This window comes from Rattus rattus, chromosome 13 (assembly GCF_011064425.1).
Source record: "Rattus rattus isolate New Zealand chromosome 13, Rrattus_CSIRO_v1, whole genome shotgun sequence".
NCBI lineage: Eukaryota > Metazoa > Chordata > Mammalia > Rodentia > Muridae > Rattus > Rattus rattus.
In genome coordinates this window covers 8,614,220-8,631,965 of record NC_046166.1, presented here as the reverse complement: position 1 = coordinate 8,631,965, position 17,746 = coordinate 8,614,220, and the positions used below count along the sequence as shown (strand labels likewise).

General features: G+C 46.2%; 1 protein-coding gene across 1 annotated transcript in view; it reads right to left on the bottom strand.

Annotated features, from left to right (window-relative positions):
* Vstm4 (V-set and transmembrane domain containing 4) overlaps positions 1 to 17,746 on the bottom strand; it is an 82,162-nt gene that overhangs the window by 31,681 nt on the left and 32,735 nt on the right. The window contains exons 4-5 of the mRNA XM_032918811.1: positions 16,933 to 17,040; positions 5,856 to 5,889 (exon numbers count right to left, since the gene is read on the bottom strand). Of these exons, the coding sequence (XP_032774702.1) occupies positions 5,856 to 5,889; positions 16,933 to 17,040 (142 nt within the window). The remainder of the gene's footprint in view (positions 1 to 5,855; positions 5,890 to 16,932; positions 17,041 to 17,746) is intronic.

The following is a 17,746-nucleotide window of genomic DNA, read 5'->3' as shown; positions in this document are numbered from 1 at the left end:
ACCTAGCACCTCACACTGTCAGACTCATGACAATCACTTGACAATCACCACCAATGATTACCTTAAGTTAGGTCCCCTAACTCTGTAGTTAGTGTGAACTCTGTTCTCAATGCATGAGTTGAAGTAAGGCAGGTCGTGTTCTGTATGAGCCAGCCTGCAGCCATTGTCTCTAGATTCTCACAGTGTCTGGCAATCGTAGAGCACTAGTTGTTTCTGCCCTTCCTGTGACCTATTTGTGAGCACATTCTGAGAACCAGGATAAAATCTGCTCCTTTGTGAGCTGGTTGCCAAAGCCTTTCCTATGCACAGCTTCCCCAGAACCATTCACAAATGGGTCACATTGTCTACGCTCACTGTTCGCTCAACATACAAAGTCATTGTAGAGCCACTGGCGCCATCTTGCTCCCCCACCCCCTACCTGTTCATGAATGCTGCAACACACGCTTTGTCAGACAAATACTTTTCGTTTGACCATAAAACATCTGAGTGCTGATTTGTAGGATCTTAGAGATTCTGAAATTGCACCTCCACCTCACTGAGACCCTGGCATGTCACGTACTGAGCAAATCCCTCACTTCCATTGTCACGGGATGTTTAAAACAATTTCTGTGGGTTCAGAGAAATATGGACAATACATTAAATGAAGCTCAAGATAACCATGGTCTGTAACTCCAACGCATCCTAACTACGATTTGTCTAGGAGACAGTGAGCATCACACACTTGGAGAAAGGCTGGCTCAGGAGACATGATGTCTCCTTCCTGTGTCTTCTTTGTGAGCACACACTGTCTTATATCTAGGAGATGGCCAACCTTAACTCCCCTCTCTCTCTCTCTCTCTCTCTCTCTCTCTCTCTCTCTCTCTCTCTCTCTCTCTCTCTCTCTCTCAATTTCTCTCTCTCTCTTCTTCACTCCCTCCTTCCCTCCCTCCCTCCTTCCCCAGCTTTTTAAATTTGGCCAGCACCCAACTCCAAGTAATCACAGAATTTTGTTTTAAAGCTGTTTTATAGGAGGACTTTTTAGAGCCATTTCATATAAGCTGCTGTTGTCTTTGCTGACCTTTCAAGGGGAGGCATGTTAAAACCCCCACAGAACGTTGAAGCACTTGCTTTGTTCTGGGACATCTGCTTCCTAAGGACACTTAGTGAGAGGAAAGGAAGAATCCATTAGCCCTAAAGGCCAATGCCACACCTCCCAGGCCATGGCAGCCTCTTGCCTCAGAACACAATCGTGATAATAAGCTTTACTTTTCTTCTTTGAACTTTTCTTAGCAAGTCACGGTACACCCTAGAGTCTCCATCTTGCCCCGGTCACTTGGCAAGGCCCTTTTCCCTGTGACCACATTGTCCTCAGCACAAGCATGTGGCCTCTTTCTGAGGATCCCTCCCTGCCTAAGGGTTTCCTTTCCTGGCTCCTGGCCCTGGTCCGGCGATTTTTGCCATTTTCCCTTTAGAAGGGAGTGGTCAGAGGACAAAAAAAGGACACTAATCATGCCCCAACTTGAGGCCCATGTCCCAGTTACCACAGCAGCATCCAAAGAGGGCACCAGGACTTGGGTCTCTGTCATGAAAAGGATGGGCTTAAGTACCTAGACTACAAGCCCAGGACACAGTCGGCTTAAAGCCAAGGTGACAGAAAGAACGGACTTGTTCTCCAGCAAGGCACTGCAGGAGAGGGTAAGGACCACATGAGGTCACATTAGGCTCTGACCAGGAGGATGAGTGCTCCCTGGAAGATCCGTGGTCAGGCTTGGCCCCACCATGGTTTCAGACTGAAGGAGGAAAATGCTTTTTACAAACACATAAGTATAGTTGATTCAGCAGAAAGCATTCCATGGTGAAAGTTTTGGGCTGGGTATCCACTACAGCACTGGAAGCCACCGGTGTGGCTGGCACAGAGGCAGAAATAACATTTAGGGAGAACTCTATGACTGTGGTCGTTTGAGTGGAAATGGCCCCATAGGCTCTCTTACTGCTGACTACGGATCAAGGTATAGAACTCCCAGCTACCTCTTCAACATCCCGTCAGCTTGTATGCTGCCACACTTGCCACCATGCCTCTTGCCATGACAGTAATGGACTAAATCTCTACACTGTAAACCAGCCCCACTTAAATGTTTTCTTTATAGGAGTTGTTACGGTCATGGTGTCTGTTCACAACAACAGAAACCCCAGCTAAGATAATGATTGGGTAATAGTTTAGACCTTAAAAGTCCGCTGGAGGCCATGAATTAAGTCTTAGTCACCAGTCTATGGTTCCATCAAGATGTGGCAAAACCTTTGAGAGGCAGAGCCCAGTGAGAAGGAATTAGATCACTGGGGACACACCCATAAAGAGGACATTGAGACCCCGTCATAGCTTAAATGTAAAATGTGCTTTACAACCTATATGTCTGAACATTTCGCCTCCAGCTTGTTGGCTCTGCTAACGAAGGTTATGGAACCTTCTGGAGGTGGGGTCTTGCTGGAGAATGCACGTTACTGGGGCAGGCTTTGAGGTTCGACTTTCTCTTCTCTCTCTGCCTGTGGATTGCTGGTCCAATGTGACAGACTGGCCTCATGACTCTGCTGCCATACTCTCCCCAGGAGGAGTGCGTCCTCTCTAGACTGTACTCCAAAGTAAACACTTCCTCCTCTCAGTTGCTTTGTAGGTTATTTTATCAAAGGGAAACCAACAGATGAATTAAGACTCCACCTACTCCTCCCTGCTCTCTTTGCTTCCTTGCCACCACGGGATGAAAAGCTGTGCTTTGCCATAGCTGTCCGCCATGATGTGTTGCCGCCTTGCCACAGACCCCAACGGAACATGAACCTTTCCCCATCTTCAGTTGACTTCCTCAAGTATTGTGTCACAGCAATGGAAACGTGACTAAGACACGTACATATTCCAGGGCTAAGGAAGACCAAACTCTAGTCTATCGAGGAAGGATGGCATCCCTTGCTGTACTTTTTGACCCAGTAGCCACCAGCTTCAAATGTGACTGCTGTGAGGGGAGGATGAGGAGGAGTAGGGAGGAGGATCCAAGACAGGAGGAGCTGCAAGCTCTACATGAAGCAGAGCCTGGATGAGGAGAGGCTGATAGGCTGGCCTTTCTGCAACCATGACTGCCCCCGCTGTAACCCTTCCTCCAAATGATATACCTGCTTCACCCTAGTCCTAGGGCATGAGGGAGGCATGGTTTTACAAATAAACAAGCAGTTTTGATGACACATAATTACTGTCCAGTGCAATTTATAGCACATAATAAACAATGTGGTGCAGTTCCTGAACCTACAAAGTTGCGCGATCATCAGTACAGTTTTAGAGCACTGCAATCACAGCCCCCAAAGTTCTACGCTTGGTCCATACCACATTAATCACAGCCACAATTAATCCCCACGCTCAGCCTCAGCTATAAGCAACCATTACTCTATTTTCCGTCTCCATAAATCTCCCTGTTCTAAGCATTTCATTAAAATAGCACACAACTGTAAACTTTATACCTGGTTTCCTTCACTCTGTGACACTTTGAGAATGGCCTATTCCTGCTCTGCTTCTTTGCCAAGTGGGAGTTTATCGGGTGGATCTGCTGAGTTTTGTCTACTCTCTCACCAGCCAATGAGCACATTTGGATCGTCTCCAGCTTCTGGTTATGACGAATAGAGCAGTTGTGAATGATTCCACCCAGATCTTTGCGTAGGTATGTGTTTCCACTCCACTCGGGTAGATCCCCACAAGCACAGTCTGCAGCTCATATTAAAAGTCACACTTTAAGAAACAACCAAACTTTGTTCTCCGGTGAGCAGTGTCCACGGTGCAGCCTCTGCATATCCATGCCAACACTTGGCGTCATCTGTCTCTTGGACTGTGGGCATTATGGTTGTGGTGTGCTGGGATCGCACTGTTATTTAATTTACATTCCTCTAATTAATGACTAAAGATATTGGGCATGTTTCCACACACTCATGAGCCACTGATACATCTTTAGGGAAATACCTGTTCAGATAACTCTTGCCCATTTCAACTGTGCTATTTGTCATTTTAGCATCCGGTTGGAAGAACTCCGTATCTGGAAATGTGTTGTTCACCACTTACCTGACGTGCTAACGTGCCCTCTTATTTGGGGAATCATCTTTGCATCTTTATAAGTGACACTGTGCGAGAAGTGTTATACTTCCAAAGACACAAGCATTTTCTCTTGTTTTCTTTGGGAAATTATACAGTTTGGGCTATTATATTTAGGACTAAGATTCTTTCATTATTCTGACGATGTAATTGAATTTAATTATGTTGATACCAGTGCTGTAAGAAAAGCTGTCTTGGTCCACGTTTCTGCCCAAGGTTGTCTGTGGAACACACACCACTTGATGAAAAGTATATACCTTCTATTTGGAATTGTCCTGGACCCTGTCAGAGCTTAGCATGTCAGATTACACACAGAGGATCCCTCTGGATCCCGTGTATCCTCTGACTTCTGTACCACGGATGCTCACCTGACTGCTGTACCTGTGTTTGCACTGGTCTCTTGCTGTCGAGACTCTGCTTATAACTTTAAACAAAATGAATGGTGCCTCATTTTTCCATGGTTAGAGATTGCTCTGCTGTTGTCTTGCTGTGGCTTTCAACTTTGATTCGCTGTGATCCAATATTATATCGTATGAATCCATTTGTTTAATAAATTGGTTCAAGTTTGTCTATAGCCTAGGATATATCTCAGTGAATGTTTTATGGGGCCATGAAAAAAGAAGATATCCTTCCATAGGTTGGTTATTTGAGATGGACCAACTGGGTCCAGTTGGTTGACTGTATTATTTATGTCTTCAGTGGCTTTGTTGGGGACCTAAGCCAAGTCTATTGGTTGTTAAAAATCACCAGGGATTTTTCTGACTTCCCTAAGCTTTTCATCTTTGCTATCTGAGTTCTGTGTCTCCTTTGTTTGATGCATATGCAACTCAGGACTTTGTTTTCCCAGGGGTGGCTCATTTTATCATCTGATGTCCCATCCGACCCCTAGCAAGGGTTTGTCCTTGTGTTCCATGTAGAGATATATGGTCTATGCACAGACTGCTTACTGTGTGCTATCTTCTCTTCCATCCGTTCGCTTTCACCCTACCTATGTCGTGTGTACAAAAAGAGTTTCTATTAAACAGAATACAGTTGGGACACATATTATCTACTATGCCTGGCTTGGTGATAAGACAGGTGCTATGAAAGTATTTGTTATTTATTCTCTTTCGTTTCCTATGATTTTGTTGTTCTGTTTCTTTATGTGACTTGAATATATTTAAAGGGTTATATTGATTTTGTATAGGTTTTTTTAGTGTTAGGGACAGTTATTTTAGTAGTTACTTTGGAGTAATATACGCCTGTGATGGCGATTTGTTGGTCTACTTTCTACTTTTGGAAAGAACTTCTCTTTGTTGGGTGGTGTTTCTATTTACTATTTGCTTTCAAAGAATTTCAATGAATTTGAGTGTCTTAAAACCACTCTATTCCCAGTGAGGCTGTCATCAGGTAAAGTAGAGCCCAGGTTGAGTCAGCACTCACGGAAAAGGATTAGAAGTGCTGGTGGTAAAAATGGATAGAGGTGGCCCAGGTCAGTCATAAGTTCCCACATGGTCCCTCAGGACGCTTCTCAAGCTCCTAAAAAGAAACAGGTTGTACCAACACGAGCGGCATGCTATCTGGACCCCGCCGGGATCACGAATGGTATGAGAACTATTCACACATGCAAACAGACACAGAACACACATCGTTTGGCTTCCTTGTGACCAGCACCTTTTAGTAAAAATATCCATTTAATCAATTTATTGGTAGTAGGCAAATAACATAAAACATCAAAACATCTTGTTTGAAACAACAAAGAAAATATTCCTACCTGTTCTGGGGGCATTTCACCAAATAATGTCTCACTGTGGAAGGAAAAAGAATAACAGTTGGTAAATACAGGCCGGTGCGACATTACCTCAAAGGCAGTGTCCCAGACCTTGCTCAGGTTTGGGGGCTGCATCATCCAACTCTCAGGCTTCTGGCCTACAAGTTTTGTGGGGAAAACATAGCAAAGACATCAGAGGGCACCCCACTGACTTAATATTACTTCAGTTATGGACAGGGCCAGGTCTGAAGCCACATGCCCAGCCAACACAATATACATCTTTGACCCAGACTAACTCAAGCTGCACTCTACTCTGAAGAGTCCTGGAGTAGTGAGGTCCCCCATTGTGTGAGCGCCACCTGAGTCATGAGACCAGCCTTTGGGACCGTATGGGACAGGCTCTCTCCTTAGAGTCTGCTCCTTGTAAAATGGGCTCGCGTTTTCTGATGGATGCTCTTTATGGTCTCAAAGAGCTTCTTTATCAGATGTGATGGTGCAACACTTGGAAGGCTGAGGCAGGAGGATCTCAAGATCAAGACTAGCTTTGGGCTCTATACTGTGATTGTTTCAAACAACACAAAGCAGCAAATAGATACTTAAGAAAATAGTCCTGGAATAAAATCTTTCCATAATAGTTGTCCTTGAGGCAAATTTTATCTATACTGGAAAAATAAGAATACTTAAACACCTAAACCAGAATGTGTCTAATCCAAGACTTGAAGTTAAGGTCACCTCAGCAGAACAGACATTGAGCTGTGTCCTAAATGTTTATATGGCCACCTCCAGCGAACCCTACCCTCTTCCTTCTGTTCACACCTATGTATAACACTTTCAACCTCATGCTAACTAGACCTCGGCCACAGGACTTGCTTGGATCTGAGAAACATGAGCCAATGTGCCACAAGCAGGGGCACAAAAAGAGCTATGTCTGAGGTTTGTGACAGGTGACTCCTTGGCTGTCAATTCGTCTGTGGGCCCAGTGGAAGACGAATCCCCACAGAGAAGGTGGTTAAGCATTGCGGCTGAGGTCCCAGAACAGCCAGCCTAAATGGATCCGCCATCAGACTGCATGACTGAGTGACTCTAGCTGAGAACAGCAACAGAATTGCTTGGCTGAGCTCAGCCCCTGTTGCTGACCTGTGGACACTGAGCAGATAAAATGGTTGCTCTGTGTGCTTGTGTTTGGGGTTTTCTGTCACATAGTCAGCCAGCACAAAGTCCAAAACAGAACTGTCAGCACTGGACAGCTAAGAAAACATATAAACCAGCCCCATGCTATAACCTAAACCTTTCCTGCACTCTATTTACTGAACACCTACTGTAGGCTAGACAGTCTACAGATACAGCAGCAGCAACCGTAGTATATATGGGACGATTCGTAATTGTGACAGTACTGTAAACTTCATATGGGTCAACAGACTCTAGTATTTGATTTGTACATCCTAGGACCTTCCCAGAACAGTTTACAGGAATTAATATCTGGGTTCGCTTGCAATGCGCCTGAGGTCTGACTATATCCCTTTCCTTCTCTGTTAGTATGATTCTCTTCTAAAATCACCTTTTGTACTTCACAGAGCCAAGACATGCTATCTACACATCGAGACTTAAACCATAGTGACTTGTCCTAGGGAGCAGCACACATAAGCTGACACAAAGCATTAGTGTCCACTGAGATGTCCAACGTCTCGCAGCTTAATAGGTAAAACTCATGAGGATAAGATTCCAACACTTTGCTTGTAAGAATTGAATAATGACCTAATCCAGGTGTCAAACGGCAGCATATTAAACTGCGTCTTTGAGGATAGATCTTTATTTAGCTCTTAACATCTATAATTTAAAAGCTGTACGTGGTATTGGGTAACATAAGAAAACTCCATCTATTCTTGCCTTCTTTTGTATTAGAGGTGAAATTCCCAAGCTCACATCTATTAACAAAACAGAAATGGGATTGATGGCCTAAGCAAATTCTGAGTTCTCATCTTCTCATCTACATGTAAGGATATATAATGTAAAAGCGAAAATCTATATCAATAGACGTGCACTTCCAATAAAATCTTACTTTATGCTCATCAATTATTTAATCTAAATAAATGATCTCTGTATGGTATTGTTCATTTTATAGTAATCTTTCAAAATGCTGTTAATTGTGACATCTTGATGATTTGATGTTCTAACACTATTTTAACACTTAGACACAGAGACAGGGGAATGGAGACGCTATGGACTCGAGTTTGTGTGCACGTAACACATGAGTGCAGGTAAGCACCATTGTCACTCAAGGCAACAGTTGTGTGAAATTAGGATAAAATTCTGTAGGGTAAGTGGATAAAGAGAAAGGAGAAGGAAGAGGACAGAATAACATTCCTAACGGCCGAGCTCCCTTACCCCCAAACCCATGGTGTGCTTACAATTCCCGGGGACTGTGCTCAAACCCAAGAATACAAAAGGGCATGTAGTCATTTTAAGGTACCGACTTCTGCAGTGCTCTGGAAAAGTACCTCCTTTTACAGTTTACATTTGTAAAGAAAAAATCGAGGTGACAACAACACATAAAATAAAAGACCAAGGTGACAGGGTTTGTGAAAAAGTATTTTAAGAATTATATAGGCAAAGAATGTTCAAAGCCCACAACACTGTCCTCCAATTAAAACTTTCCAATAACCTTTTAAAGCATTGCTCCTAGGTGGTAATGAAAGGCACTAAACCACAGAGAGGTTAGTGTACTCATCTACAACCACACAGCAGGTGCTATGGACTAAGCTGTGTTCCCTCCAAAATTCCTGTGTTGAAAACCCAATCTCTAACACTTTGCAATAAGACTGCAATTAGACATAGGATCTTAGAAAGTATTTAGTTAAAATGAGCCCATTAAAGTGAGCTCTAATTTAACCGGGCCAGTTTCTGTATAACAAAGGGCACCAGTCCACAAATGCAAACAGGAAACCAGATCACCAAAAGGAGAGATTCCATCTACAAGACAAGGTGGGAACCCACAGGATAAACCAACCCTGATGTTACAGCACCTCCATCTCAAACCTCCAGTTCCTGTGACAGTGAGACCAATTGTTCCAATCTGTCCTGTGTTACGGCCACCCAGGCACAAGTACTTCTGGGTCACCCCAGCAGAGTGACCTGACTCAGAGCCCTTCATGTCTACTCCATGCCATTGTCAGAGAAACCGAGAGCTGCTGTCACCCACACAAGGACATTGAGTCTCCCAGAGCCTATGTACACTGTGCTGCTGCAGAAGCTGGCAGAGCAGGGCTGAGACCCAGCGAATACCAGGAACTTCCCTAAGTTTGTCGAGGTACAATCCAGGTTCATGGAGAGGAACAGGGTAGATGAAGACCAGAAATAAGGAGACCACAATTCAGGGTGGGGGACTGGCTATGAAGAGTCACTGGCCTGGTAGGACATGCCAGTAATATGTTTTAGCAGGTGACTATGAGGTTTGGACCGAGTGAATGCAGGGCCAACACTCCCACTGAGGAAGAGAGACCATGCAGGACCACAGGTAGCTCTGGCTATTGTAAACTTCTGAGAAATGGATGCTCCCAGTCTCCGATGAGTAGGTATACCAACATGCCAATCACTTCTGAGTGGCCCCTGCCTGACCTGGATTCTGTGGAGGCAGAGCCCACACAGCAATGATTCAAGAATGTGTGGGAGGCTTCCCAGTGAGACAGGGTCATCCTAATTATGGTACTAGCTCTTGGGGTTAGGAGTCCAGGAGGAGAAGAAGCCCATCAGGGGTGACTGATGGGATAGCCCTCCATTCCTGCCTTCCAGGGCCTAGTGTGTAGTATTGGTCCTCAGAGATAAAAAAACACAAGACACACGGTCTTGTTCCGAGTGATCGCTGACGGTTCTGGAAGGAAGGCGAGTACTTCTCAGCCCTGCTGACAGACTCCAGCCCTAGACTCTTGCTCCTGCCCACCCTTATCCTCATTCTCAGCTAGATCCTCATTGCTAAAAGCTATCGCCCAGGCCTCCAAAAGTATGCCGGGTCTGCAAGGCTGTAACTTCCCCAGCTGGGCCTATCACTATTACTGCTTCTACTAGGAGTGGGAAGTCAAGCTGAAAAAACCACACCCCCACCTCAGCAGCTCCACTGAAGTGGTGGGAATCTAGGGTGTGGCTGATCTCTGTCCTTCTCTCTGTCTCTGTCTCTTTCTCTGTGTCTCTGTGTTTCTCTCTGTCTCTCTCTGTTTCTATCTCTTGTCTTTCTGTCTCTGTTTCTCTGTCTCTCTCTCACATACAACACACACACACACACACACACACACACACACACACATGTCTCCTCTGTACTTACTGTGGTCTCCCAGGAGTTTCCGGGTCCCTTGTTAGGCCTGTGGATGTTTTGACTCAGTCACAAGAGCTCCCCTCTCACTGCAGCAGTCCCAGAGCGGGGTCTCCATAGCATCCAGGATCCTGTTCGTAGAGAGCTTTCTCTACCTACTCAAGTTCCCAGGTCATGGAGCCACACAGCCTGGGAAAACACTGCCTGACTTCTGGGCTCAGTCCACGGCCCTGCCTACATTTCCTAGGAGTCAGGGCAAAAGTGCACCCGGTCCCTGTGCATAACACTGTCTGTTCATCATGCAGAAGCCAAGAGTTCCTGCCTCCAGGAAGCAGACCTGCTCAGACAACCCCTTCAGGCCAACACATTGATTAGGATGGTGTCACCCATTTCTGTCACTTGGGGAAGCAGAAGTTTGGTAACAGGAACCACTTAACATCCACACTTAGCCAATGAAAACCACCATATATAATGTTCCCTGTCTGTTGTATTCTGTTCCATGTTCTGGTCAGCAGCCCTCAGTGGCAATGACACCATCAAAATGGAGCAAGCCCTAAGGTATGCAGTCATAGCAGGCTTCACAGCTCCCTGGCTTCTTCTGGGCTCCTGCCTCCCTTTCTGCTTCCAAGAAGCCATGAGATGAAGTGTGTTGTGGTGTAATATAAAAGACGTTTTTTTTATCCCGCACTAGTACTGGCACAGTAGGACCACATGGCATCTGTGAGATATTTTCCTCTCAGTCAGCAAAGCGTCTCACCCACTAAGCTCCATCCCATATCACACTGATGATGGCTACTTTCTGAGCTCGGCAGCAATCTCTCCACCCATCTAGTTCCCAAGGCAGCCACCATGCCAGACATTCACATCCCAATTCTGTGGCGGCCCAGTGTGTCCAGCTACCACACGATCTCTTGAACTCAATTAAACCACCACATGAAAGAACACACAACACAGTAACCTCTGATCCAATGGACAAGATGTAACTGACCATCTAAACAGCACAAAATCCTGTACACATCCATCCCTTAAGAACTGTCATAACAACCTGTAAATGTGCAGGGAGAAATCTTAACATCTGCCTCCAAGTTCTCTCTGCTGCTCCCCTCTTCTTGCTCCAGTCTCCTCCTCCCTCTAAAACTTTTCTCCCACCCATCCTTCCTTCTCATCCAAGGACAGACCTCATTCTATCCTGTACCTGCATAATGACATCAACCTATACTTCGCATTTTCTAATTAAAAAAACTTTCCTTTGATATATAAGCTGAGTAGTACTATTTATCATTTTGCAATTTAAACGCATAAATACACCTAACACCCAGTCCAACATTTTATCAGTTAACCAGAATATTTAGTTATCTATTTCAGTTTAAGAAAGGCTTAAAATCTATGCTATATCCTGGCTAGCTCGTATGCTATCTGATAACTATCTAATTAAATATTGCATTTTCAAAGTTAAACAGCCTGAGTAGGCTTTGAGACTATAATCAGTCTTCAACCCCATCAGAAATCTGAGAATGACCAAATACCAAGTATCTATAAACATAGGAAGCCTAACTGAGGCAGGTTGTAGAGATAAATCTCCACTAGCAGGAGTGTTCTGCTCACGGCATGCTCGCTGACGTGAGGTCCTGCGTCCCTGAGGGCCAAAGCTATGGGGGCTAAGTGACCGGAAACTAAAAGCTCCTAATCTGTGAACCAAAAGAGACTGTTCCTCCCTTAAGCTGATTTCCTCTGGGATCTTTTCACATTCATGGAAGGCTAACAGGATGCCTCTTCTGCCCACATCCAGGACTAGGACTTAAATCTATTCTTCAAGTCCAGGACTCTTTCAAGGAAGCTACTAGAAGACTCACAAGACTCACAAAAGGAAGATGGCCTCTCTTCCACCATTCTTAGTGGACTTGTCAAGAAACAAGACAGTGGAGCTTTCTGCAGAAGAACAAAGGAGGTTGGCCTTGAGGATGCCAGGGTTCTCCGACTCTAGGTCATCCTTCCGTTCTCTGTAGCCACCATTCTGTCTTTTGTAGTCACTTCTCTCACCCTGGTCTGGCTGTGAGTTGGACTCAGTTCCTTGTTCCCTCTTCCTTGCATTTGTGGAGAAAAAGTCCATAAGCTCTTTGATTCTTCCTTAGAGGGATGCAGGCAGGGGAGGGATAGGTTGTAATGACCCTTGCTTGCATTGTTCATTCTCTGGTCTTAGAGGACAGACTGTAAATGGAAAGGAACCAGAGCTAACAGTGGATAGAATACATGGTAAGGAAAAGCCAGCCCTGCTCCTGCTTGGTCCCAAGGTGCCTTAGAGACTGTATTTTTTGGAAGCTCAGGCACAGAAGGTTGGGGGATCATCGGGCCAGTTCCCTGGGCCACCTCCCTGAGCCAGCAAGACCAGATAGGCTCCTGAAAATCAGTGGCCTTGGAAACCACTGTCCTGAAAAACCATCATAACTCAGGGCTCAGTCCTCTGGACCCCAGGACTGGTATTCTCCAAGGTGACTCAGCTAAAGAGAGACTGGGATAAGGTCCCAGTGACTGTGGACACTAAAATGGAGCAGGACAGCGATTTGTGCTAGGGAGCAGAATGGAATATGCTTGCACGAGACTGGAACACATGGGTACAATTAGCTTTGCTCATAGCCCAGCTGGGTGTCCTGGAAACATAGCAGCAATGGCTGGAGCAGAACAGCAGCCAAGAAAGCTGGCCTACTGCCCTTGGCGTTGGAAGAGCTAAGAGTAATGCAGGGTCCTCAGGAGTGGGTCAGCTCTTCTGATGTCCTTAACGTTGCTGCAGGGACCAAGAAGCACTGTTGGGTAGGAACAGCCTACAAAACTCAGTGCTCTGTGACCCCTACAGGAGGGGCTGGCTTCCCCAAACATGCATGCAAAAAGTCCAAGCACCACACTTTGAAGGGAAAACCTAAACACCAACAGGCTCTTAGTAGACCCCTAGTACGAATTGGCCCCTCTTCAAACCAAGCCCCACACTCAGCCCTTTATTTACAGTTTTAGCTGTAGTTCCAATGATGTAAATTTGTTGTAGTTCAATGCATGGGATGTGAGACCATTATAAAAAAGGACAAGGGCCTAAGAATTACAGAATCATTTGGACACATGTAGTATGGCCCACAGATGCTTAATGGCTCTCAATGTGAACCCAAGCCATTCACAGCAGCTAGCCCACGAGAGAGGGCCGCTTCCTGTGGTATGCCTTGGCCAAGTGGTTGTTATGGAAACAGCCCAGCACTTCAGACCCCCAGAGCAGTCAATTATTGCCCAGCCACCTGGGCAGATCCACCCAAGGATTTGGATCCTCACTGGACTTGTCTACCAGTTTCTAAAAACTCAGTATCCTTGAGCTCAGGGCACAGAGCATCAAAACTGGAAATACTCTGCTCAATGCCTTTTGTATTCAAGGGGAATCCAATAACCAGGGGTAACTTGGGTTTCTCGGGAGATGACTCTGTGGTGCTGATGAGGACTCCCTGGCAGGCAGAGGACAGGGATGCTAGACAAGTAGTAACGACAGGATCCACAAGTCATTTGTTCCCCTTCAGTGACCCTCTGGAATTCACACTGAGGAGGAAGAACCCATTCGTAAGAACCCAGGATCCAAGCTCACTTAATTTAAACATACGGTGTCTAGGTGTGGTTTTGCCCCATCTTGATATACAACAGATGTTACAAGGGCATGCACACTAAACGTGTGTACTTTGTTTTGTAATTTCCTAAAAACTCCTGAGCTGGGACTTATGAGCAACCTTACTCCCGGATTTTAAAGTCTCTCTGAATTCACCCATACTCACTTCAGTCACATGTATGTCAATTACTGACCCTTATGTAGCTGTGACCAAAATAGCTGGTCATACACACGAAAAGGGGGACAGAGCTGCTTGTTCCCAGACTGCAGAGGGTTCAGCCCATTGACGTTTGGCCTTGTGTGCTTGGGCAGAACACCTCGGAGGGAGCAGCAACTGTCTGAGACTGCTCTTTAGTTCTTGGTGGGCACAGAGCAGAGAACAAACAAGGACAGGGACACTGACAAGAAAACCCCAGTGACCTACTTTCTCCAGCTATGTGCCACCTCCTGAAGTTCCAAGGACCGCCCAAAGTAGTCCTATCAGTTAGGGACCCGGCCTCAAACACATGAGCATGTCGTGGGCACATCATATGTTCAAACCATAGCACCATGTCTTCATACCCATTCTATGTAGCCCTTAAGAGTCATTTATAAAGGATCACTGCCCTCTCTGAAACTCCGACATATCAAGAGGTTACCCCAGAACCACAGAAGCCAGGAGAATCTGCTGGGATAGAACCTTATCAATAGCCCCCATGGAAAGTTGGAGGAAAGTCCCTTCACAAAGGTCACCCTCGGATGTCTGTGGGTTTTCTAGAATACAGCTAGAGCCCTCTTCAGTCACTGCCTAGTTTAGGGATATTGTCATGCTCATTGTCTCATGGGAACCATGCAGGCTACATAGGACATGGAGGCGTAGAACCATGTGCCTAGTCTATGGCAGGTGCTCAGACAATGCTCTTGACAGCTGTGTAGGGCTTCAGAGGCGGAGCACAAGTGGTCGCCCTTCAGCCTATCTTGGTGATGAGCCAGCTATCAGCTCCGTTCTTTGAGGCTTTTCTGTGAGGTCTAGAGGAAGAAGGCAGATGCCCCTGTGTGTCTTGCCTGCTCTTCTTGGCATTTCTTTGAGTCCTGGGCCTCAAATCCCACGGAATCCACAGTCCAAGTCTTCCCAAGCCCTGGTAGAGCTTCCCTGAGCACACACCCAGCGTAGAGATTGCTAGCGCTGGTGCCTTTTAAGCTCCAACAGCTGGGAGCGGAGCAGCTGGAAAGCAAATCTATTTGTTCATCATTTGTGGAGCATCTGTCACGAGCCAAATTCCAAGGAGGATCTGTCACATGCATGGCCTCTGCCTCACACAGAGTTCTCTGGAAAAGAGGCAAAGGGCCAATACCCATGGGCCACATTTGCCACAAGCTCAGAGAAGCAGCTGAGGGCTGGGAACTAGGGAAAGGCTGGGATATCTTAATGGGGTGGCAGATGCTGTGGAGGAAGGTACCCCAGGGCAGCACAGTGAAACGCAAGGCCGGAGGGAAGCATTCGTGCTCTAGTGGAGAGAAACCTGGTTCCATTTCCAGGGCTGCATGTGCCACTCTCTGCTCCCGGTCAACTGTATCCAACCCCTGGAAGCTGCTGATGGCGTCTCTGTCTTCCATACTTGCTGGTTTTGGTTTAACTTCACGGGGAAGAAGCACCTAGGGACTGCTGTGCTGGAGGAGGGAGACTGCGCACACAGGATGCTTGAGCCAGCCCTCGTGTTGCCCCAGCTAGATATTGGCTGAATTGCTCTTTTGGACCACCTCTCCTCCAACAGTTCTTTATTTCATTTTATGTGTGGTTTGTTTTACCTACACGTATGCTCATGTGTCCATGTTCAGACCTGGTACTGGAAGAAGCCCCTGAGAAGTTATCAGATTTCCCAGGGGAGCTAACGATGGTTATGAACCATGATGTTCGTGGTGAGAAATTGAATCCAGGTCCTCTGGAAGAGCAGCCAGTGCTCTTAACCTCCGGGTCCCACAACAACAGCAGCACTTACAGGTCCCAGAACCTTCCCTCCTCACCCCTTGAGCAACAGTTTCCCATGGGTATCAGTCCCTGGATGCCCATTCTCCCTTGCTGGCTTCCTCAGTCTTGCCCACTTCTCTGGGGAGGGTCTCCTTCATAGCTGTCATTCAACTTCCCAGTTTAAAGGTCCCTATGAACATGAGCAGAAGCTAACTCTCCCTTCATTCATACCCTCAGCCTAATAGTGACAGTGACTCACAGGTCACCATGAATGTTCTCAGGGGTTTGAGTGTCTCCTCTTTCCCAGCTCTCAGATGGGTGCACTCTTGTCCCCAAAGTCTCCATGAAGAAGAACAAGGACAGAGGCTGGATCCCTGGCTGCTCAGGGAGGAGGTGCCATTGAAGCTAGGCTCGGTGTGTCTTGGTTATTTCTGAGAGCAACTGTGTCCTCTCTCCACTTCTTTCGGAGATTCTGGGGGAGGGTGTGCATGAGAAATACTCATTAAAGAAAGAGAAGCTCAAGCAAGTCCCGAAGAGTCAGCCAACATCCTGGAAGAAGATCTGCTGAGACATCTTTGGAAAACAGAACAAAGGTGGACAGCTGGGCAGATTCTTAGAACTGCTAGACTTGGAGAATTGAGCTCAATAAGAGATGTGGGCTGCCATCATGGTCAGCAGCATTCATGGGGCGATAGGAGTCAGACTGCAATGTCTGAGACAGAAAGCACAAGGAGAGAGAAGAGACTGAGGACAGCCTGCAGGGTATCAGGGACTCTGCAAAGAAAGGAGTAGGCACTGGACAGGAAAAGGACAGAGAGGGACATCACAGGTCCCACCTGCCTGCTAAGAAGATATTTGCAAGCCCCCAAACTCACTGTTTGAGCCCAAACGCAAGGCCAAGCTGCTCCAGCCCCAAGCTGCTCAGGGCGAACCCCATGGTCATGGTTAAGTAACCCAAAGCCCCAGGAGGGAAGAAGTGTGAGAAAAGGGAATTTAGTTGGTGTAACAGTGGTCAGTTTATTTCAGCAACACCTATAAGAAGCAAGCCACCTCATTCCCTTTGCTTTCTGGACCCAGGTAAACAACTGCTGACCTAGGATGCCTTCCTACCAAGGTGATACTTTGCCCAGCATCTTCCGCCTGTGTGTGGGTGGGTGGCTTTCTATTCCAGACATGACCTTATCTGTTTTCTTACCTCTTGATTTCCTCTTGTGAAACACAGACTGCCAGGCAATGACCAGGGTGAAGAGCAGAACGCTGAGGATCCCCACGCAGCACACAAGGACAGCGTACACATAGAGATCTGAAAGGCACATTGTTATAGTTAGCTTGGGATGAACCACCACTAAAAGAACTTCAAATGCAAAGAGAAAAATGCACAAGAGGAAAACCCTCAGATCTAGTCGAAGAGGCAGAGTGCCTAGACTTGTCATCAGAGGCATCTCCCTTTGAGTAAATCTTGACGGATAGGGATACAGCTCAGAGGCTGGTCACCCACCCAGCACACATGCTCAGTCATTAGAGACTGTAAGTTTAATTCACTGTAAGTGAAAACTCTTACTCTGTGGACCGCTGCATGAAGAAGGTGAAAATTCAAGCTGCAGTTTGAGAAAGCATTTAAAAGCAGATATCCAAAAGGGGAGTCCTATATAGATGATGTCAAGAACTCTCAAAAATTAGCTATAAACAGTAAGCCAAGGATCCCTCCTGGAAAGTGGGTAAAGAATGCAGAGACATTTCACCACACAGAATACGTCGTGGTGAGTACATACATAAGTGTATTCGACTTGCTTAGTCATGATAGAGTTGCAAAAGGAAACCAGAACAAGAATGTCCACACACCACTCCGACGGCTGATGAGGATGCAGCTAAATTAGGTCACTCCAACTGGGCTGGCAGTGATCAAACATGGACAAGCTATTTTGGAAAAGTTTTAGGAAATGAAAATACTCGATTCTTTTTTCAAGGTGTGTGTGTGTATGCATACAAGTACTTGTAGAGGTTAGATA